This window comes from Blennius ocellaris (genome assembly GCF_963422515.1).
Source record: "Blennius ocellaris genome assembly, contig: SCAFFOLD_84, whole genome shotgun sequence".
NCBI lineage: Eukaryota > Metazoa > Chordata > Actinopteri > Blenniiformes > Blenniidae > Blennius > Blennius ocellaris.
This window is the reverse complement of record NW_027661965.1, coordinates 26511-50000: the sequence shown is the minus strand read 5'-3', so window position 1 is coordinate 50000 and position 23490 is coordinate 26511. Positions and strand designations below refer to the sequence as shown.

Genomic DNA, 23490 nt, shown 5'->3' with positions numbered 1-23490 from the left:
TGTGGTTCTCTTGTTTGTTTGTTTGTTTGTTAGAACAACAACATGGTGACATTGTGGTTCTCTTGCCACCAGGATGCTTCACTCTCTGGACTCGGAGCGGTTCCAGGTCATGTTCCGCTACTTTGAGGACCGGGCCATCCAGAAGGACAAGTCCGGTGGGTGCAGTACTCCAGTACTGCAGTACTCCAGTACTGCAGTACTCCAGTACTGCAGTACTGCAGTACTCCAGTATAGTAACTGAGTACTGTGTGTGCAGGCATGATGCAGTGTGTGATCGCCGTCAGCGACAAGGTGTTCGAGGTTTTCCTGCAGATGATGGCGGAGAAAGTGAGCATTGCTGTGTTTCATGATCGACCTGATCCTCATGTGTTTCTGGAGACGCTTTGTAATTAGCTTTGTAATTAGCTTTGTAATTAACCTTTAAATTAACCTTTTAATTAACCTTTAAATTAACCTTTAAATTAGATCATTAAATCAGTGAGAACAGCCTCTAGCGCCCCCAGCAGGAGAACCTGACAGACCCTGCCCCCCCCCCCTCCCCCCCCCCCCCCCCCCCCCAGGCCAAGACCAAGGCCCACGAGGAGCAGCTGGAGCGCCACGCCCACTTCCTGCTGGTCCACTTCAACCACATCCACAAGAGGATCCGCAGAGTGGCTGACAAGTACCTGTCTGGACTGGCTGAGACGTGAGGAGCTACTGACACTACTGACACACTACAGACACACTACTGACACTACTGACACTACTAGTACCTGTCTGGACTGGCTGAGACGTGAGGAACTACTGACACTACTGACACACTACAGACACACTACTGACACTACTGACACTACTAGTACCTGTCTGGACTGGCTGAGACGTGAGGAACTACTGACACTACTGACACACTACAGACACACTACTGACACTACTGACACTACTAGTACCTGTCTGGACTGGCTGAGACGTGAGGAGCTACTGACACTACTGACACTACTGACACTACAAGTACCTGTCTGGACTGGCTGAGACGTGAGGAGCTACTGACACTACTGACACTACTGACACTACAAGTACCTGTCTGGACTGGCTGAGACGTGAGGAGCTACTGACACTACTGACACTACAAGTACCTGTCTGGACTGGCTGAGACGTGAGGAACTACTGACACTACTGACACTACTGACACTACAAGTACCTGTCTGGACTGGCTGAGACGTGAGGAGCTACTGACACTACTGACACACTACAGACACACTACTGACACTACTGACACTACTAGTACCTGTCTGGACTGGCTGAGACGTGAGGAACTACTGACACTACTGACACACTACAGACACACTACTGACACTACTGACACTACTACTGACACTACTGACACACTACTGACACACTACTGACACTACTAGTACCTGTCTGGACTGGCTGAGACGTGAGGAACTACTGACACTACTGACACTACTACTGACACTACTGACACACTACTGACACTACTAGTACCTGTCTGGACTGGCTGAGACGTGAGGAACTACTGACACTACTGACACTACTACTGACACTACTGACACACTACTGACACACTACTGACACACTACTGACACTACTGACACTACTAGTACCTGTCTGGACTGGCTGAGACGTGAGGAACTACTGACACACTACAGACACACTACAGACACACTACTGACACTACTAGTACCTGTCTGGACTGGCTGAGACGTGAGGAACTACTGACACTACTGACACACTACAGACACACTACAGACACACTACTGACACTACTAGTACCTGTCTGGGCTGGCTGAGACGTGAGGAACTACTGACACTACTGACACTACAAGTACCTGTCTGGACTGGCTGAGACGTGAGGAACTACTGACACTACTGACACTACTGACACTACTAGTACCTGTCTGGACTGGCTGAGACGTGAGGAACTACTGACACTACTGACACACTACAGACACACTACAGACACACTACTGACACTACAAGTACCTGTCTGGACTGGCTGAGACGTGAGGAACTACTGACACTACTACTGACACTACTACTGACACTGCTGACACTACTGACACACTACAGACACTACTGACACACGAGAGACACACTACAGGCATTAGAGACACACTACAGACACTAGAGACACTACAGACACACTACAGACACTACAGACACCAGAGACACACTACAGACACTACAGACGTGTTAGACGTCAGTGTTCTGGTCATCAAAGAGTCTTAAGAGAGTTTAAACTGCATTTAGCCGACTTGTCCAACTGGATGTCCTGACTGGACGTGTCCCCCGTCCTCAGGTTCCCTCACCTGCTGTGGAGCGGCCGGGTGCTGAAGACCATGCTGGACATCCTGCAGACGCTCTCGCTGTCCCTCAGCGCTGTAAGTGTCCCTGTCCCCCCGTCCTGCTCACCTGGGCGTCCCCCCGTCCTGCTGCTCACCTGGGCGTCCCCCCGTCCTGCTGCTCACCTCAGAGTCCCCCCGTCCTGCTGCTCACCTCGGTGTCCCCCCGTCCTGCTGCTCACCTCGGCGTCCCCCCGTCCTGCTGCTCACCTCGGTGTCCCCCCGTCCTGCTCACCTCGGCGTCCCCCGTCCTGCTGCTCACCTCGGCGTCCCCCCGTCCTGCTGCTCACCTGGGCGTCCCCCCGTCCTGCTCACCACGACAGTGTCTCATGTGTTCCAGGACATCCACAAGGACCAGCCGTACTACGACATCCCCGACACGCCCTACAGGATCACCGTCCCCGACACCTACGAGGCCAGAGAGGTGAGACATGTCCTCTGATGTCCTTCCTGCACTGAGGACTCTGATTTAACGGACATGCCCAACATGTACACGTTTAAAAACTAATGTTTATGTCATGTCTCTTTTTAAACAAGCTGACAGTTTAAACACGTTTACATTAAAAACAAAACACACATGAAGTTGGAAAATGTCAGTATTTGAGAATAGTGTGTGTGTGTGTGTGTGTGTGTGTGTGTGTGTGTGTGTGTGTGTGTGTGTGTGTGTGTGTGTGTGTGTGTGTGTGTGTGTGTGTGTGTGTGTGTGTGTGTGTGTGTGTGTGTGTGTGTGTGTGTGTGTGTGTGTGTGTGTGTGTGTGTGTGTGTGTGTGTGTGCGTGCTCCAGAGCATCGTGAAGGATTTCGCCGCTCGCTGTGGAGAAATCCTGAAAGAGGCCATGAAGTGGGCGCCGTCTGTCACCAAGTCTCACCTGCAGGTGAGGAGGGAACCAGGGAACCAGAGGAGGAGGGAACCAGGGAACCAGAGGAGGAGGGAACCAGAGGAGGAGGGAACCAGGGAACCAGAGGAGGAGGGAACGAGGAGGGAACAAGGGAACCAGAGGAGGAGGGAACCAGAGAAGGAGGGAACCAGGGAACCAGAGGAGGAGGGAACCAGAGGAGGAGGGAACGAAGAGGGAACCAGAGAAGGAGGGAACAAGGGAACCAGAGGAGGAGGGAACGAGGAGGGAACAAGGGAACCAGAGGAGGAGGGAACGAGGAGGGAACGAGGAGGGAACAAGGGAACCAGAGGAGGAGGGAACGAGGAGGGAACGAGGAGGGAACAAGGGAACCAGAGGAGGAGGGAACGAGGAGGGAACAAGGGAACCAGAGGAGGAGGGAACCAGAGGAGGAGGGAACCAGGGAACCAGAGGAGGAGGGAACGAGGAGGGAACAAGGGAACCAGAGGAGGAGGGAACCAGAGAAGGAGGGAACCAGGGAACCAGAGGAGGAGGGAACCAGAGGAGGAGGGAACGAAGAGGGAACCAGAGAAGGAGGGAACAAGGGAACCAGAGGAGGAGGGAACGAGGAGGGAACAAGGGAACCAGAGGAGGAGGGAACGAGGAGGGAACAAGGGAACCAGAGGAGGAGGGAACGAGGAGGGAACGAGGAGGGAACAAGGGAACCAGAGGAGGAGGGAACGAGGAGGGAACAAGGGAACCAGAGGAGGAGGGAACAAGGAGGGAACCAGAGAAGGAGGGAACAAGGGAACCAGAGGAGGAGGGAACGAGGAGGGAACGAGGAGGGAACGAGGAGGGAACAAGGGAACCAGAGGAGGAGGGAACAAGGGAACCAGAGGAGGAGGGAACCAGAGAAGGAGGGAACTAGAGAACAAGGGAACCAGGGAAGCAGGGTTCCTCTCCCCCCTGCTGTCTCACCTGGTCTGTGTCCCAGGACTAGCTGAACCTGGTCTCTGTCCCAGGACTAGCTGAACCTGGTCAGTGTCCCAGGACTAGCTGAACCTGGTCAGTGTCCCAGGACTAGCTGAACCTGGTCAGTGTCCCAGGAGTACCTGAACCTGGTCTGTGTCCCAGGACTAGCTGAACCTGGTCAGTGTCCCAGGACTAGCTGAACCTGGTCTGTGTCCCAGGAGTACCTGAACCTGGTCTGTGTCCCAGGACTAGCTGAACCTGGTCTCTGTCCCAGGACTAGCTGAACCTGGTCTCTGTCCCAGGACTAGCTGAACCTGGTCTGTGTTCCAGGAGTACCTGAACCTGGTCTGTGTTCCAGGAGTACCTGAACCTGGTCTGTGTTCCAGGAGTACCTGAACCTGGTCTGTGTTCCAGGAGTACCTGAACAAGCACCAGAACTGGGTCTCTGGTCTGTCCCAGCACACCGGCCTGGCCATGGCCACCGAGAGCATCCTGCACTACGCTGGCTACAACCGCCACAGCACCACTCTGGGGGTGGGTCTGGACCTGGTCCTGGTCTCTGTCTGGTCCTGCTCTCTGTCTGGTCCTGGTCTTTATCTGGTCTTTGTCTGGTCTTTGTCTGGTCCTGGTCCGGTCCTGGTCCTCCAGTCCACCCAGCTGACAGAGAGACCGTCCTGTGTGAAGAAGGACTACTCCAACTTCATGGCGTCTCTCAACCTCCGGAACCGTTACGCTGGAGAGGTGAGCTGCTGTCCCCCGTCCCCCCTGTCCCCCCATCCCCCTGTCCCCCCGTCCCTCTGTCCCCCCGTCCCCCCTGCAGGGTCTGTCCTCTCTGTCTTCTACTGACGGTGTCCCCCCCCCTGCAGGTGTCGGGGATGGTCCACTTCTCCCAGGCGGTCCGGGGCCAGTCGGACCTGAACCTCCTGATGGTCCAGCAGATGGGGGACGCTCTGGACTCGGGGAGTCCGGAGGTCTTCACCGAGGCCATGTTCAAACTGGCCGCGCTGCTCATCAGCACCACAGGTGGGGGTCTGAGGACACGGTGTCTCCTGGTGCCTCATGTCCCCCGTGTCCCCTGTGCCTCATGTCCCCCTGTGCCTCATGTCCCCGTGTCCCCTCTGGTGCTTAATGTCCCCCGTGTCCCCTGTGCCTCATGTCCCCCGTGGTGCCTAATGTCCCCCGTGTCCCCTGTGGTGCCTCATGTCCCTCATGTCCCCTGTGGTGCCTAATGTCCCCCGTGTCCCCTGTGGTGCCTAATGTCCCCTGTGGTGTCTCGTGTCCCCTGTGGTGCCTCATGTCCCCGTGTCCCCTCTGGTGCCTCATGTCCCCCGTGTCCCCTGTGGTGCCTAATGTCCCCTGTGGTGTCTCGTGTCCCATGTGCCTCATGTCCCTCTGGTGCCTCATGTCCCCGTGTCCCCTCTGGTGCTTAATGTCCCCCTGTCCCCTGTGCCTCATCTCCCCCGTGTCCCCTGTGCCTCATGTCCCCGTGTCCCCTCTGGTGCCTCATGTCCCCGTGTCCCCTCTGGTGCCTCATGTCCCCTGTCCCCAGCAGACTGCGACCCCCAGCTGCTGCACCACCTCTGCTGGTCCCCCCTCAAGATGTTCACGGAGCACGGCATGGAGACGGCCATCGCCTGCTGGGAGTGGCTGCTGGCGGCCCGGGCCGGCCTGGAGGTCCCGGTAGGCCCCCGCCTTGTCTGTCCCCACGGGGGGACGGGGACACGTCCAGACAGGACTTTAAGACAAGTGTTGGAAACAATAACCCAAAGACACTTTAAGGGACTCTAAAGAGACAAAATCCTCATCGTCTGATTGTTTTTAACATTATTTGATCTTAAGACAGGAAATGAGGGACATCAGACCAAGACGAGGACGAGACAAGACTCAAGACATCAAACTTACCATGAAGAGACAGACTGTGAAGAGACAGACTGTGAAGAGACAACCTGTCCAGACTGTGTGTCAGTTCCTGCGGCAGATGTTGGGGGCGTGGCAGATGTCGGGGGCGTGGCAGATGGCGGGGGCGTGGCATATGTTGGGGGCGTGGCATATGTTGGGGGCGTGGCAGATGTCGGGGGCGTGGCAGATGGCGGGGGCGTGGCAGATGTTGGGGGCGTGGCAGATGTCGGGGGCGTGGCAGATGACAGTGTGTGTGTTGCAGTTCCTGCGGGAGATGGCGGGGGCGTGGCAGATGTCGGGGCGTGGCAGATGGCGGGGGCGTGGTAGATGGCGGGGGCGTGGCAGATGTCGGGGGCGTGGCAGATGACAGTGTGTGTGTTGCAGTTCCTGCGGGAGATGGCGGGGGCGTGGCAGATGGCGGGGCGTGGCAGATGGCGGGGGGCGTGGCAGATGTCGGGGCGTGGCAGATGGCGGGGGCGTGGCAGATGTCGGGGGCGTGGCAGATGTCGGGGGCGTGGCAGATGACAGTGTGTGTGTTGCAGTTCCTGCGGGAGATGGCGGGGGCGTGGCAGATGTCGGGGCGTGGCAGATGGCGGGGGCGTGGCAGATGGCGGGGGCGTGGCAGATGGTGGGGGGCGTGGCAGATGACAGTGTGTGTGTTGCAGTTCCTGCGGGAGATGGCGGGGGGCGTGGCAGATGGCGGGGCGTGGCAGATGGCGGGGGCGTGGCAGATGTCGGGGCGTGGCAGATGGCGGGGGCGTGGCAGATGTCGGGGGGCGTGGCAGATGTCGGGGGGCGTGGCAGATGACAGTGTGTGTGTTGCAGTTCCTGCGGGAGATGGCGGGGGCGTGGCAGATGTCGGGGCGTGGCAGATGGCGGGGGCGTGGCAGATGGCGGGGGCGTGGCAGATGGTGGGGGCGTGGCAGATGACAGTGTGTGTGTTGCAGTTCCTGCGGGAGATGGCGGGGGGCGTGGCAGATGACGGTGGAGCTGAAGATGGGTTTGTTCTCCGACGCCCAGCAGGAGGCCGACCCTCTGGCCGCCTCGGAGGAGAGCCAGCCTGTCCCCTGTCCTCCAGACGTCACCCCCCACCACATCTGGATCCAGGTGAGGACACGTCCTCAAGGACCGTCCACTTCCTGTTTACCCTTCCTCTTCTGCTCAATCCACGCGTCTCTGTCCCTCTTCATCCTGTCCCTCCTCCTCCTCCTCCTCCTCCCTCCCCCCCCCCCCCCCCCCCCCCCCCCCCCCCTCCAGTTCCTGGTCCAGAGGTTTGAGATAGCCAAGTACTCCAGTGCCGACCAGGTGGAGATCTTCTGCAGCCTGATGCAGCGCTCCATGTCTCTGAATGTGGGCGGAGCCAAGAGCAGCCTGAACCGCCACGTGGCGGCCATCGGCCCCCGCTTCAGGTAGCAGCCGCCCGCCGCGCCCCCGGGGCTGCAGCTGGGGGCGGACACCCACCTTTAACCTCTACACTTTAAAATGACCATGAATTAGACCTTCTGAAATCCCTGATGTTTGATCTAGTCTAGATTACCTTGATGTAATCTGATTACACCCTGTCACTACGTCTCTCCACCTTGGTGAAGGAAGGTGTGGTTGCCATGGTAACAGTGAGTGTTGTGTGCAGGCTGCTGACCCTGGGTCTGGCCCTGCTCCACTCCGACGTGGTGACCAACGCCACCATCAGGAACGTCCTGCGGGAGAAGATCTACTCCACCGCCTTCGACTACTTCAGGTAACCATGGAAACACTTTGTCCACTGAGGTTTGTCACAGGAGGGGACAATGTCCCCTCTCTGGGGAACACGTCCCCTCTGGGGAACACGTCCTCTCTGGGGAACACAGATAGATATAAAACACCAGATGTCCCACAGTGCCGCCATCTTGGCGAGGTCTCCTGCTGGAGCTCAACAGGAAGAGAAAATCCACTAAAACATTGAAGCCTCATGGAGAAATTCCTCCTCAGCTGTAAAATGAGCTAATACTTGTGTTGCTAGCTGGAGTCGTCAGCGAGCCGCCATGTTGTTGTGGCTCCTCCAGTCTGGGACCTTCATGTTGTGCTGCAGCAGGAGACCCATCCAAGATGGCGGCGCTGCTGTGTTGATGTCCATGTGTCTCTTTAGGATTGAAACTAGCCGAAACAACAAAACAAGAATGATCTCAGTACTTTTATTTTGACAGTCAGCGTAACACCAATCCTCCTGGGGGGCTTTCTAACCGTGACCCCCCCCCCCCCCCCCCCCCCTGTCTGCAGCGTCTCTCCCAAGTTCCCCACCCAGGGGACAAGCGTCTCCGCGAGGACATCTCCATCATGATCCGCTTCTACGCCAGCATCCTGTCGGACAAGAAGTACCTGGCGGCGTGCCACCTGGCCCCCCCCGGTGAGCTTGGTACTGCCCCGGCCCCCACCACTCTGTCCGCGGGGATATTCGGATCGCTAATCGTGTCCAGCACGTCTCCGATTTCCATCTTGAGTAAGCCTGACGCGTGGAGCCGGCCTGCGCCGCCGCAGGGGCATGCTGCTAGCGCCCGCAAATCCAGCGCTGCTTTATCCTCACCGTGCTGCTGGCGCCCCCCCCCCCGCATGCAGCTGCTATCAGCCCCCACCTGACCCACTGGAGGGCCCCCCCCCCCCCCCGCTGACACAGGCAGCCCCCATCACATGGACGCAACTGGAAAGTTGCACGGAAAAAGAAAAAACTGTCCACTAGAGGGCCGGGGGGGCCGGTTAGTTTAGTAGTGGAGGATCCCCCCCGTGCCCTCTGGGTGGGGGGGTTGGGTGTTCAGGGTGAAGCAGCTGTGAGGAAAAAGCACAGATTTGTCAGCGGCGTTAAGATGCATGGTCAATCATCATGTCAGCCATACCAGACCCCCCTCCCCCCCCCCCCCCCCCCCCCCCCCCCAACCAACTGACCAATCAACCCCCCCGCCGACTGGGACCAGACGACACTGGCCCCCCCCCTCCTCCTCCTCTTCATCCCCGGGGAACCACATGGTGTCGTCCTCATGCACATGGACCTCCTCGGGGTCCCGAGCCTCCGAGCTCAGATCCTGGATCAGATCCTGGATCAGATCCTGGATCAGATCCTGGATCAGCACTTCCTGGACGCTTCCTCATGCCCACTGACCAGGATTCAACTCATGACCGCCATGACGAGCAGCAGCAGAGCAGAGCAGCATTAACAGACCATTAGCATGAGCAGAGCAGCATTAGCTGCATTAGCATTAGCATTTAGCATTAGCAGAGCAGCAGCGACTCAGACTGCTCATCTCGCTCTCCATCTTCATGCGCTGGATGTTTGCTCACATTGTTTGAAAAGTTTTAATGAAGTCAGAAGCAGTTTTGAGAAAAGCGGCCATCTTGGATTTGCTTCTTATGAGATTGTTGTTCTGCTCAGTTTCACTGGATATACTAGATATACTGGATATATTATATACTGGATTTACTGGATATACTGGATATATTATATACTGGATATACTGGATATACTGGATATATTATATACTGGATTTACTGGATATACTGGATATATTATATACTGGATATACTGGATATACTGGATATATTATATACTGGATTTACTGGATATACTGGATATATTATATACTGGATATACTGGATATACTGGATATATTATATACTGGATATACTAGATAAACTAGATATACTGGATATACTGGATATACTGGATATATTATATACTGGATATACTAGATAAACTAGATATACTGGATATACTAGATATACTGGATATATTATATACTGGATATACTGAATATACTGGATATACTGGATATATTATATACTGGATATACTAGATAAACTAGATATACTGGATATATTATATACTGGATATATTATATACTGGATATACTGGATATATTATATACTGGATATACTAGATAAACTAGATATACTGGATATATTATATACTGGATATACTGGATAAACTAGATATACTGGATATACTGGATATATTATATACTGAATATACTGGATATACTGGATAAACTAGATATACTGGATATATTATATACTGGATATACTGGATATACTGGATAAACTAGATATACTGGATATATTATATACTGGATATACTGGATAAACTAGATATACTGGATATACTGGATATATTATATACTGAATATACTGGATATACTAGATAAACTAGATATACTGTATATATTATATATTGGATATACTAGATAAACTGAATAAACCGTCTCTCAGCATTCTGATGGAAGTGTAGAAGTCAAGGGGTCTTATTAGTGAACATACGGTAGTCTGGCAGAATTTGTAGGGGATATATGGTAATGTCAGTCATTTTAGTTTATACGGTAATGTGAGAGCAGTTTTACTTTATTTTATATATATATATACTGAACCTGGGAGCATTTTGAGGTGGGGACGTAATGATCGTCATGATATTCCTCCAGGTTATAAAGTACTCCTGGATTATGGTGCACAACTTTAGAGGACAGACAATATAGATAATAGTTAGTTTATAGATAAAGTCTGGACATTGTAGTGTCTCTGTCTTCATGTGTGACATCAGTCCTGCTAATATGTCTCATTGAGAGTTTGGACATGAAATATGGAGCAAATCCAAGTTGGTGAGCTGCTGACTGGAGTAGCAGTGTCCATGTGTCCTCGTCTTTATGTGTCCTCCTGCTTGTGTGTCCAAATGTCCATGTGTCCTCGTCTTTATGTGTCCTCCTGCTTGTGTGTCCAAATGTCCATGTGTCCTCCTGCTTGTGTGTCCAAATGTCCATGTGTCCTCCTGCCTGTGTGTCCAAATGTCCATGTGTCCTCGTCTTTATGTGTCCTCCTGCTTGTGTGTCCAAATGTCCATGTGTCCTCCTGCTTGTGTGTCCAAATGTCCATGTGTCCTCCTGCTTGTGTGTCCAAATGTCCATGTGTCCTCGTCTTTATGTGTCCTCCTGCTTGTGTGTCCAAATGTCCATGTGCCCATATGTCCATATGTGTATGTGTCCACATGTCCTCGTGTGTATGTGTCCAAATGTCCATGTGCTTGTGTCCAAATGCCCATGTGTCCATATATCCATGTGCTTGTGTGTCCACATGTTTATGTGTCCACATGTCCATGTGCTCGTGTGTCCACGTGTTTTTGTCCATACGTCCACTTGTCCATATGTCCACGTGTCAATGTGTCCATATGTCCAGTTGTCCACATATCCACGTGTCCATGTGTCAATGTGTCCATGTGTCCACGTACCTATGTGTCCCACGTGTCCGTCCTGACTGTGTGTGTGTTGGACAGACAACCAGGACGCGTCCCTGAACAGCCTGTCGGTGATGAGCGGTGTGGAGTCCAGCTCTCGGTCCCAGCAGAGCGTCCAGGGCTGGATCAACACCTACCCTCTGTCCAGCGGCGTGTCCCACCGCCTCCAAGAAGTCAGGCAGTACGTCCCCTGTCCCCTGTCCCCCGTCCCCCTGTCAGAGTCCCGGGGACACATGGTCTCCTCTGTCTCCAGGTACGTCCAAGAAGAGTAACCGAGGGACGCAGCTGCACAAGTACTACATGAAGCGTAGGACGCTGCTGCTGGCCTTACTGGTAAGGCCCACACACACACACTGCTCCTCCTCTTCCTCATACTCTTCCTCACACTCTTCCTCCTCCTCACCCTCTTCCTCCTCCTCACCCTCTTCCTCTTCCTCACCCTCTTCCTCTTCCTCACACTCTTCCTCTTCCTCACCCTCTCCCTCCCCCTCTCCCTTCCCCTCTCCCTCTCCCTCCCCCTCTCCTCTCCCTCTCCCTCCCCCTCTCCCTCTCCCTCTCCTCTCCCTCCCCCTCTCCTCTCCCTGTCCCTCCCCCTCTCCTCTCCTCTCCTCCCCCTCTCCTCTCCCTGTCCCTCCCCCTCTCCCTCTCCTCTCCCTCTCCCTCCCCTCTCCTCCCCCTCTCCTCCCCCTCTCCCTCCCCCTCTCCTCCCCTCTCCTCTCCCTCTCCCTCCCCCTCTCCTCCCCCCCTCCCTCCCCCTCTCCTCCCCCTCTCCCTCCCCCTCTCCCTCTCCCTCCCCCCCTCCCTCCCCCTCTCCTCCCCCTCTTCCTCCCTCAGGCCAGTGAGATTGAGCGTCTCACCACCTGGTACAACCCGCTGTCCACCCAGGAGTTGTCCATCACCACGGAGACGTCTGTGGAGACGAGCATCTCCAACTGGAGGTCCAAGTACATCAGCCTGACGGAGAAGCAGTGGAGGGACAACGTCAACCTGGCCTGGAACATCGCGCCCTACCTGGCCATGCAGCTGCCCGCCAGGTGTGTCCACACTCTGTCCTCTGGAGACACTGTGTCCCTGCTCTCTGTCCTCTGGGGGGCCTCGTCCCTCTGGAGACACTGTGTCCCTGCTCTCTGTCCTCTGGGGGGCCTCGTCCCTCTGGAGACACTGTGTCCCTGCTCTCTGTCCTCTGGGGGGCCTCGTCCCTCTGGAGACACTGTGTCCCTGCTCTCTGTCCTCTGGGGGCCTCGTCCCTCTGGAGACACTGTGTCCCTGCTCTCTGTCCTCTGGGGGGCCTCGTCCCTCTGGAGACACTGTGTCCCCTGCTCTCTGTCCTCTGGGGGGCCTCGTCCCTCTGGAGACACTGTGTCCCTGTCTTGTTTATCCTCTTTGTTGTCCCACCACAAAGTGTCTCGTCCTTCAGCTGCTGACCTTTGACCCCCAGGTTCAAGAACGACGCCATCGTGTCCGAGGTGACCCGGCTGGTGCGTCTGGACCCGGGGGCCGTCAGCGACGTCCCGGAGGCCGTCAAGGTGAGACGCGTCCCTAACCCCCCCCACCCCCCCCCCCCCCACCCCCCCCCCCCCCCCCCCCCCCGGGAGACGCCCCGTGACGCCCGTCCTCCGTTGCTCCCCCAGTTCCTGGTGACCTGGCACACCATCGACGCCGACTCCCCCGAGCTGAGCCACATCCTGTGCTGGGCGCCGGCCGACCCCCCCCACCGGCCTGTCCTACTTCAGCAGCATGTACCCCCCCCCACCCCCTCACCGCACAGTACGGCGTCAAAGTGCTGCGCTCCTTCCCGCCAGTACGTCTCCACGGCAACACACCACCTTCACCCCCCCCGTCACCCCGACGTCTCCCTCACCCTCTGTCCTCTGTCTGTCCTCAGGACGCCATCCTCTTCTACATCCCTCAGATCGTCCAGGCTCTCCGCTACGACAAGGTGAACCCCCCTTTCTCTACCTGGAGGGACATGGACCAAACTGACCCTGCAGGTGTCCCTACAGGTGTCCCTGCAGGTGTCCCTGCAGGTGTCCCTCCAGGTGTCCCACCAGGTGTCTCTGCAGGTGTCCCTCCAGGTGTCCCTCCAGGTGTCCCTCCAGGTGATCCCTGCAGGTGTCCCTCCAGGTGTCCCTCCAGGTGTCCCTTCAGGTGATCCCTGCAGGTGTCTCTGTAGGTGTCCCTGCTCATTTGACTAAAGTTAAATATAAAGACAAATAAAAACTTGATTTGGAAAAAACTAATAATAAATAATAAACAAAAAAATGGGACGTTTGCAAAAGACAAAAGAAAAGCTAGAAGACATGATCAAAGAAGGTGTGAAAGAAAGTCACAAAAACAAAAAGTGCAATTAATAAATATCATAAAATAATAATAATAGGGTTCTATTTTCTTCTTTGATCTTCTTTGAAGTGAGTCTTCACTCATTCCAGAAGGTTCTTCACATTAGTGACCCAGTAGAACTGATCACCTGCTTCAGTGAAGAGGACATGAGGAGTGTCTCATGTGTTCCCGTGTCCCTGTGTCCCCCGTGTCTCAGATGGGCTACGTGAGGGAGTACATCCTGTGGGCGGCGCAGACGTCCCAGCTGCTGGCCCACCAGTTCATCTGGAACATGAAGACCAACATCTACCTGGACGAGGAGGGACACCAGAAGGACCGTGAGTCACCACCGCCGCAGAGATTACTAGATTATCAGAGATTACTAAATTATCAAGAGATTACTAGATTAGCAGTGAGTACTAGATTAGCAGTGATTACTAGATTACCAGAGATTACTAAATTATCAAGAGATTACTAGATTAGCAGTGATTACTAGATTACCAGAGATTACTAGATTAGCAGTGATTACTAGATTAGCAGTGATTACTAGATTAGCAGAGATTACTAGATTAGCAGTGATTACTAGATGATCAGAGGTTACTAGATTAGCAGTGATTACTAGATTATCAGTGATTACTAGATTAGCAGAGATTACTAGATTATCAGTGATTACTAGATTATCAGAGATTACTAGATTATCAGTGATTACTAGATGATCAGAGGTTACTAGATTATCAGAGATTACTAGATTATCAGTGATTACTAGATTATCAGAGATTACTAGATTATCAGAGATTACTAGATTACCAGAGATTACTAGATTAGCAGTGCTGTGAGCTGACGGAGGTTTGCGTCCAGCCGACATCGGGGAGCTGCTGGAGCAGATGGTGGAGGAGATCACCGGCTCGCTGTCCGGCCCCGCCAAGGACTTCTACCAGCGCGAGTTTGACTTCTTCAACAAGATCACCAACGTCTCCGCCATCATCAAGTAACCGCCGTCCAACCCGCCGTCCAACCCGCCGTCCAACCCGCCGTCCAACCCGCTCACCCGCCGCCGCCGCCCGGGTCTGACGGCGGGATGTGTTTTCTTTACAGGCCGGTTCCGAAGGGCGAGGAGAGGAAACGAGCCTGTCTCAAAGCTCTGTCAGACATCAGGGTGCAACCAGGTAATCCACACTAACTAATCAACACCAGAGAGCAACCAGGTAATCCACACTAACTAATCAACACCAGAGAGCAACCAGGTAATCCACACTAACTAATCAACACCAGAGAGCAACCAGGTAATCCACACTAACTAATCAACACCAGAGAGCAACCAGGTAATCCACAACTAACTAATCAACACCAGAGAGCAACCAGGTAATCCACACTAACTAATCAACACCAGAGAGCAACCAGGTAATCCACACTAACTAATCAACACCAGAGAGCAACCAGGTAATCCACACTAACTAATCAACACCAGAGAGCAACCAGGTAATCCACACTAACTAATCAACACCAGAGAGCAACCAGGTAATCCACAACTAACTAATCAACACCAGAGAGCAACCAGGTAATCCACACTAACTAATCAACACCAGAGAGCAACCAGGTAATCCACACTAACTAATCAACACCAGAGAGCAACCAGGTAATCCACACTAACTAATCAACACCAGAGAGCAACCAGGTAATCCACACTAACTAATCAACACCAGAGAGCAACCAGGTAATCCACCTTGGTACAGCAATAGTTATAATAGTGACTTAAATCTGCTTCATTTCATCAATAAGTTTTTAAGAAAAATGATTCAGAAAAGTCCAAAAATATTTTAAATTATAATAAAATGAATATCGTTGAAAATGAGATTCAGTTCTCAACTAACTTACCTGGTAAAATCAATCATTAAAATAAGGATAAAATAAGGATTCACAGAAATGAGACTTTAAATTATTAAATTAAATATTTGATATTGACATTTTCATTAAATCTATTTTACTGATAAATATTTCAATGAATTTTGATTTATAAAATCCTCCAGAACAACTAGAATGAAAAAGAACATTCATGAGAAATGTATCAAATGTAATTTGATAAATCGTTAAAACCAAAGCTTCAAACTTCTCATTTCAATGTCCAGATGAAAGAAAACGATTTGCTTTGATCTACGTGAGCAGCACTGATGATCAGCTGGTACCCTGATGTGTTTCAGGTTGTTACCTGCCGAGTAACCCCGAGGCCATCGTGCTGGACATCGACTACAAGTCTGGGACGCCCATGCAGAGGTAGCACACACACACACACACACACACACACACACACACACACACACACACCCTACGGTCCTACAGTGTGTGTGTGTGTGTGTGTGTGCAGCGCCAAGGCGCCCTACCTGGCCAAGTTCAAGGTGAAGCGCTGCGGCGTGAGCGAGCTGGAGAGGGAGGGGCTCCGCTGCCCCGCCGACTCCCTGGAGGACGGCGAGGACAACCCGGACGGCTCGCGCCGCGTCTGCTGGCAGGCGGCCATCTTTAAAGTGGGCGACGACTGCAGACAGGTGCTTCGGGCCGACCACGCCCACTTTACCTGAGTCTAGTTCGGTTCAGCGTTATTCGTTTGAGCAGTGTGAATTTAATACACAACACTTTAATTACATAATTACAACAAACGTGATTTAAATACCAGAGCAACATAATCTCATGTACAAATTACAATATATGATGCAATCTGGAATATCTTCAGTTGAATATGTTCCATTTGAGTAACAAACATAAAGTATGACACCTTTATTTATAAACACTATTCTGGACAGAAGATTCTGTAACACAAACACCTTTCAAAAGGCAATAAAATACAATGGATATTAATTATTGTGTGTGTGTGTGTGTGTGTGTGTGTGTGTGTGTGTGGTGTGTGTGTGTGTGTGTGTGTGTGTGTGTGTGTGTGTGTGTGTGTGTGTGTGTGTGTGTGTGTGTGTGTGTGTGTGTGTGTGTGAGAGCAGGACATGCTGGCTCTGCAGATCATTGGACTGTTTAAGAACATCTTCCAGCTGGTGGGCCTGGACCTGTTCGTCTTCCCCTACAGGGTGGTTGCCACGGCGCCGGGGGTGAGACGGTTGTTGTGGTGGAGGAGGGTTGGTACCGTCGCTGCTTCAGCGGGGGGGTGACTGGTGGTTCTGCTCTTCTGTCCCGTCCTGTCCTCTCCCCTTCCCACCCGTTCCTCTCCTCTCCCGTCCCCTCCTGTCCTCTCCCCTCCTGTCCTCGTCCCATCCCCTCCTGTCCTCTCCCTTCCCACCCGTCCTCTCCTCTCCCGTCCCCTCCTGTCCTCTCCTCTCCCCTCCTGTCCTCTCCCATCCCCTCCTGTCCTCTCCCCTCCTGTCCTCTTCCCGTCCCCTCTTGTCCTCTCCCGTCCCGTCCCCTCCCTTCCCACCCGTCCTCTCCCGTCCTGTCCCATCCCGTCCCCTCCTGTCCCGTCCCCTCCCATCCCCTCCCTTCCCACCCGTCCCCTCCCGTCCCGTCCCGTCCCCTCCCATCCCCTCCCTTCCCACCCGTCCCCTCCCGTCCCGTCCCGTCCCCTCCTGTCCCCTCCCGTCCCGTCCCGTCCCTTCCCACCCGTCCTCTCCCGTACTGTCCCCTCCCGTCCCCTCCTGTCCCCTCCCGTCCCGTCCCCAGTGTGGCGTCATCGAGTGCATCCCGGACTGTAAGTCCAGAGACCAGCTGGGCAGACAGACGGACTTCGGGATGTACGACTATTTCCGTAACCAGTACGGGGACGAGTCCACGCTGGCCTTCCAGAAGGTGGGTGGTCTGTCCCCTGGACCTCTTAAAGGGCCAGTGACACTTTACTTCCTCTACCTCTGTACTGCTGCTGTCGCCACGGCTGCTCAGGGAGCTCACCTGGTTCACCTGGCGCACCTGGTTCACCTGGTTCACCTGGTGCACCTGGCTCACCTGGCTCACCTGGTTCACCTGGTGCACCTGGCTCACCTGGTTCACCTGGCTCACCTGGTTCACCTGGTGCACCTGGCTCACCTGGTTCACCTGGCTCACCTGGCTCACCTGGCTCACCTGGTGCACCTGGTGCACCTGGTTCACCTGGTGCACCTGGTGCACCTGGTGCACCTGGCTCACCTGGTGCACCTGGTGCACCTGGCTCACCTGGCTCACCTGGCTCACCTGGTTCACCTGGCTCACCTGGTGCACCTGGCTCACCTGGTTCACCTGGTGCACCTGGCGCACCTGGTGCACCTGGCTCACCTGGTTCACCTGGCTCACCTGGTTCACCTGGTGCACCTGGTTCACCTGGTGCACCTGGCTCACCTGGTTCACCTGGCTCACCTGGCGCACCTGGTTCACCTGGTTCACCTGGTTCACCTGGCGCACCTGGCTCACCTGGCTCACCTGGTGCACCTGGTTCACCTGGTGCACCTGGTTCACCTGGCTCACCTGGCTCACCTGGTTCACCTGGTGCACCTGGCGCACCTGGTGCACCTGGCTCACCTGGTGCACCTGCCATGTGTCCCATGTGTCCATGTGTCCCATGTGTCCATGTGTCCCATGTGTCCATGTGTCCCATGTGTCCATGTCCCCCCAGGCGCGGTACAACTTCATCCGCAGCATGGCGTCCTACAGCCTGCTGCTGTTCCTGCTGCAGATCAAAGACCGGCACAACGGGAACATCATGCTGGCTGGACAGACAAGGACACCTGATCCACATCGGTGCTCTGCTCTCTGCACGTCTGCCTGGTGTGGGGGGGCCGGCCTAACCCTCTCCCCTCCTCCCCCCCCCCCCCAGACTCTTGGCTTCATGTTCGAGAGCTCCCCCGGGGGGAACCTGGGCTGGGAACCCGACATCAAGCTGACGGACGAGATGGTGATGATCATGGGGGGCAAGATGGAGGCCACGCCCTTCAAGTGGTTCATGGAGATGTGTGTCCGGGGCTACCTGGCCGTCAGGTGAGCACCCCCCCCCACCCCCCCCCCCCCCCCTCCTCTTCCTCCTCTTCCTCCTCTTCCTCAATGTGTGTCCGGGGCTACCTGGCCGTCAGGTGAGCATCACTCCTCCTCCTCCTCTTCCTCCTCTTCCTCTTCCTCAATGTGTGTCCGGGGCTACCTGGCCGTCAGGTGAGCACCCCCCCCCCCCCCCCCCCCCCCCCCCCCCCCCCCTCCTCTTCCTCCTCTTCTTCCTCAATGTGTGTCCGGGGCTACCTGGCCGTCAGGTGAGCACCCCCCCCCCCCCCCCCTCCTCTTCCTCCTCTTCTTCCTCAATGTGTGTCCGGGGCTACCTGGCCGTCAGGTGAGCACCCCCCCCCCCCCCCCCCACCTCTTCCTCCTCTTCTTCCTCAATGTGTGTCCGGGGCTACCTGGCCGTCAGGTGAGCACCCCACCCCCCCCCTCCTCTTCCTCCTCCTCTTCCTCCTCCTCCTCATTGGGACTGATTTAAAATCATGTCTTAAAATGATAAACATAACATAACTGTTGTTGTTGTTTACATTGTTGTTGTTGTCCTGTGTGCCCCACCAGGCCCTACATGGACGCGGTGGTCTCCCTGGTGACCCTCATGTTGGACACTGGACTTCCCTGCTTCAGAGGACAAACCATCAAACTGCTCAAGTGAGTTCAGCTGCAGTGGACTGGTGACCTGGTGACCTGGTGACCTGGTGGACTGGTGACCTGGTGACCTGGTGGACTGGTGACCTGGTGACCTGGTGACCTGGTTACCTGGTGGACTGGTGACCTGGTGACCTGGTGGACTGGTGACTGGTGACCTGGTGACCTGGTGACCTGGTGACCTGGTGACCTGGTTGACCACAGAACTGAGCAGCAGGACGTCTCTCACCATGGACCAACCAAGAGGAGGAACGTTTCTTCTTCACTGTTTCATCATCCTGAATATCACTTATTGACCCCGGAGGTCCTGCTGCCACTGCTCACACACATTACCAGTTACCAGATACCAGTTACCGCTTAACCAGTTACCAGTTAAGGGTTACCGGTTAACCAGCTACCAGTTAAGGGTTACCGGTTAACCAGTTACCAGTTAAGGTTACCAGTCACCAGTTACCAGTTTAGGTTAGCAGTCACCGGTTACCAGTCACCAGTCACCAGTTAAGGTCACCAGTTACCAGTCACCGGTTAAGGCCACCAGTCACCAGTTAAGGTCACCAGTCACCAGTTAAGGTCACCGGTCAAGGTTACCAGTCACCAGTTAAGGTCACCAGTCACCAGTTAAGGTCACCGGTCAAGGTTACCAGTCACCAGTTAAGGTCACCAGTCACCAGTTAAGGTCACCAGGTCAAGGTTACCAGTCACCAGTTAAGGTCACCAGTCACCAGTTAACCGGTCACGATCAAGGTTACCAGTCACCAGTTAAGGTTACCAGTCACCAGTTAAGGTCACCGATCAAGGTTACCAGTCCACCAGTTAAGGTCACCAGTCACCAGTTAAGGTCACCGGTCACCAGTTAAGGTCACCGTCAAGGTTACCAGTCACCAGTTAAGGTCACCAGTCACCAGTTAAGGTCACCGGTCAAGGTTACCAGTCACCAGTTAAGGTCACCAGTCACCAGTTAAGGTCACCGGTCAAGGTCACCAGTCACCAGTTAAGGTCACCGGTCAAGGTTACCAGTCACCAGTTAAGGTCACCAGTCACCAGTTACCGGTCACGATCAAGGTTACCAGTCACCAGTTAAGGTTACCAGTCACCAGTTAAGGTCACCGATCAAGGTTACCAGTCACCAGTTAAGGTCACCAGTCACCAGTTAAGGTCACCGGTCAAGGTTACCAGTCACCAGTTAAGGTCACCAGTCACCAGTTAAGGTCACCGGTCAAGGTTACCAGTCACCAGTTAAGGGTCACCAGTCACCAGTTACCGGTCACGATCAAGGTTACCAGTCACCAGTTAAGGTTACCAGTCACCAGTTAAGGTCACCGATCAAGGTTACCAGTCACCAGTTAAGGTCACCAGTTACCAGTCACCGGTTAAGGTCACCAGTCACCAGTTAAGGTCACCGGTCAAGGTTACCAGTCACCAGTTAAGGTCACCAGTCACCAGTTAAGGTCACCGGTCAAGGTTACCAGTCACCAGTTAAGGTCACCAGTCACCAGTTACCGGTCACGATCAAGGTTACCAGTCACCAGTCAAGGTCACCAGTCACCAGTTAAGGTCACCGGGTCAAGGTCACCAGTCACCAGTTAAGGTCACCGGTCAAGGTTACCAGTCACCAGTTAAGGTCACCAGTCACCAGTTAAGGTCACCGGTCAAGGTTACCAGTCACCAGTTAAGGTCACCAGTCACCAGTTAAGGTCACCGGTCAAGGTTACCAGTCACCAGTTAAGGTCACCAGTCACCAGTTACCGGTCACGATCAAGGTTACCAGTCACCAGTTAAGGTTACCAGTCACCAGTTAAGGTCACCGATCAAGGTTACCAGTCACCAGTTAAGGTCAACCAGTTACCAGTCACCGGTTAAGGTCACCAGTCACCAGTTAAGGTCACCGGTCAAGGTTACCAGTCACCAGTTAAGGTCACCAGTCACCAGTTAAGGTCACCGGTCAAGGTTACCAGTCACCAGTTAAGGTCACCAGTCACCAGTTACCGGTCACGATCAAGGTTACCAGTCACCAGTCAAGGTCACCAGTCACCAGTTAAGGTCACCGGTCAAGGTCACCAGTCACCAGTTAAGGTCACCGGTCAAGGTTACCAGTCACCAGTTAAGGTCACCGGTCAAGGTTACCAGTCACCAGTTAAGGTCACCAGTCACCAGTGTCCCCCGTCTCCCCCAGAGGACGGTTCAACCCCAGATGAGTGAGAAGGAGGCGGCGGCCTTCATGATCAAGATCATCCAGAGCTGCTTCCTGAGCAGCAGGTGGGTGGAGCAGCACCTTCACCTCCATCACCGCCTCGCCATCCTGCGTCTCCATGACGACCTGTGTTTCCCCCCGCAGGAGCAAAACCTACGACATGCTGCAGTACTACCAGAACCAGATCCCGTACTGACCCCCCTCACCACCGGGGGGGCCCCGGACCTCCAGGCAGTCTCCAGCCGCCCTTTAAGTCTGAACCCAGGAGGACCTGGGGACAGGGGGACGCCGTCCTCGTCTCGTCTCGTCCTCCTGCTGGAACTCTTCTTCTTCATGCACTTTATAGACGACAGTGTTTCACCTCCGACCCCCCCGTCTCATGACCCCCAGATTAATCTCACTGTTTGACCTTTTAACCCCAAATTAATCTCACTGTTTGACCTTTTAACCCCAAATTAATCTCACCGTTTGACCTTTTAACCCCAAATTAATCTCAGTGTTTGACCTTTTAACCCCAAATTAATCTCACTGTTTGACCTTTTAACCCCAAATTAATCTCACTGTTTGACCTTTTAACCCCAAATTAATCTCACTGTTTGACCTTTTAATCCCAAATTAATCTCACTGTTTGACCTTTTAACCCCAAATTAATCTCACTGTTTGACCTTTTAACCCCAAATTAATCTCACTGTTTGACCTTTTAACCCCAAATTAATCTCACTGTTTGACCTTTTAACCCCAAATTAATCTCACTGTTTGACCTTTTAACCCCAAATTAATCTCAGTATTTGACCTTTTAAACCCCAAATTAATCTCAGTATTTGACCTTTTTAACCCCAAATTAATCTCACTGTTTGAACTTTTAACCCCAAATTAATCTGGTCAGTAGTTTGAGACTAGATTAATCTGGTCAGTAGTTTGAGACTAGATTAATCTGGTCAGTAGTTTGAGACTAGATTAATCTGGTCAGTAGTTTGAGACTAGATTAATCTGGTCAGCAGTTTGAGACTAGATTAATCTGGTCAGCAGTTTGAGACTAGATTAATCTGGTCAGTAGTTTGAGACTAGATTAATCTGGTCAGTAGTTTGAGACTAGATTAATCTGGTCAGCAGTTTGAGACTAGATTAATCTGGTCTTGATAGAAACCAGAACTGTTCATGTTGTGGAAACGAAGACGACTTTAACCAACAAACTTCACCTTCACCTCTGTCTGTCGTGTCCCTTCAGCGTTAGTCCTCTTTCTGTCTTCTAGTCCTCCTTTTTGTTCCTTTACTCTTCCGTCCATCCCTCCTTCCTACCCTCCTTCCTTCCCTCCTTCCTTCCCTCCTTCCTTCCCTCCTTCCTTCCCTCCTGCATTTATTCTGGCAGATGATATATAATCTATATATTTACGTGTTTGACTGTGAGCTTTGAAACATTCCTTATTTATGTGTCTTTGTGTTGAGACGTGATGATCAGAAGCCATTTGTCCTCCGGCAGAGACAGTTACGCAATATTGTCCTGCGTCGTTATGACGACCTGAAACCACCTGAAATCCTCCTGCTGTGTGTGTGTGTGTGTGTGTGTGTGTGTGTGTGTGTGTGTGTGTGTGTGTGTGTGTGTGTGTGTGTGTGTGTGTGTGTGTGTGTGTGTGTGTGTGTGTGTGTGTGTGTGTGTGTGTGTGTGTGTGTGTGTGTGTGTACACGGTTCAGAGGAACTTCTGCTGATAAAGTGTGAAAACTCTTTATTTCAACATTAAACATCATTTCATCAGTTTGATTCTGTGATTTATTTTCCTTTTTTCTCTTTGATGCCAAAAACCTTTAAATGATTATATTTTAATGATGTCACAGTATTTATGTATTGATAAATATAAATATGTAAATTGACAATGTAACAATATTATATGTTAAACAATATATCTGAAATAACCAAAATATTAAATGATTTAATATATAATTTCTATTACCGTATTTTCAGTCTAGAAGTCACTTGTTTTCCATTCTTTGGTCATGTGACTCGTCTGGAGGGACTTTGTTGTTTCTCTTCATGACGTTAAACTCTGGAGCGACTTGTCCAGGAAATACGGTAAATATTCAGCATCGCTCAGGGTTTTTT

General features: G+C 53.1%; 2 protein-coding genes across 2 annotated transcripts in view; both read left to right on the top strand.

The window, feature by feature from the left end:
• The window catches only part of LOC308148490 (phosphatidylinositol 4-kinase alpha-like), a 28296-nt gene extending 16036 nt beyond the window's left edge, over positions 1-12260 (top strand). Inside the window, 19 exon segments of the mRNA XM_080521956.1 lie at positions 73-155; positions 257-327; positions 561-685; positions 2297-2378; positions 2680-2763; positions 3124-3213; positions 4561-4680; positions 4795-4887; positions 5013-5169; positions 5699-5826; positions 6993-7010; positions 7012-7152; positions 7303-7454; positions 7676-7783; positions 8302-8324; positions 8327-8521; positions 11330-11471; positions 11544-11623; positions 12125-12260. Coding sequence (XP_080378082.1) covers positions 73-155; positions 257-327; positions 561-685; positions 2297-2378; positions 2680-2763; positions 3124-3213; positions 4561-4680; positions 4795-4887; positions 5013-5169; positions 5699-5826; positions 6993-7010; positions 7012-7152; positions 7303-7454; positions 7676-7783; positions 8302-8324; positions 8327-8521; positions 11330-11471; positions 11544-11562 — 1831 coding nt within the window. The 3' untranslated portion in view covers positions 11563-11623; positions 12125-12260.
• LOC308148493 (phosphatidylinositol 4-kinase alpha-like) lies at positions 11591-23145 on the top strand (the record flags this gene model as incomplete). Its single annotated transcript, XM_080521958.1, is given in 17 exon segments — positions 11591-11597; positions 12140-12324; positions 12729-12816; positions 12922-13091; positions 13176-13229; positions 13827-13947; positions 14468-14597; positions 14705-14775; positions 15808-15880; positions 15972-16149; positions 16594-16698; positions 17264-17389; positions 18186-18547; positions 19115-19204; positions 21375-21388; positions 21391-21457; positions 21537-23145. Coding segments are annotated over 17 exon segments (1893 nt in total). The 3' UTR covers positions 21589-23145.
• Positions 23146-23490: the final 345 nt, after the last annotated feature.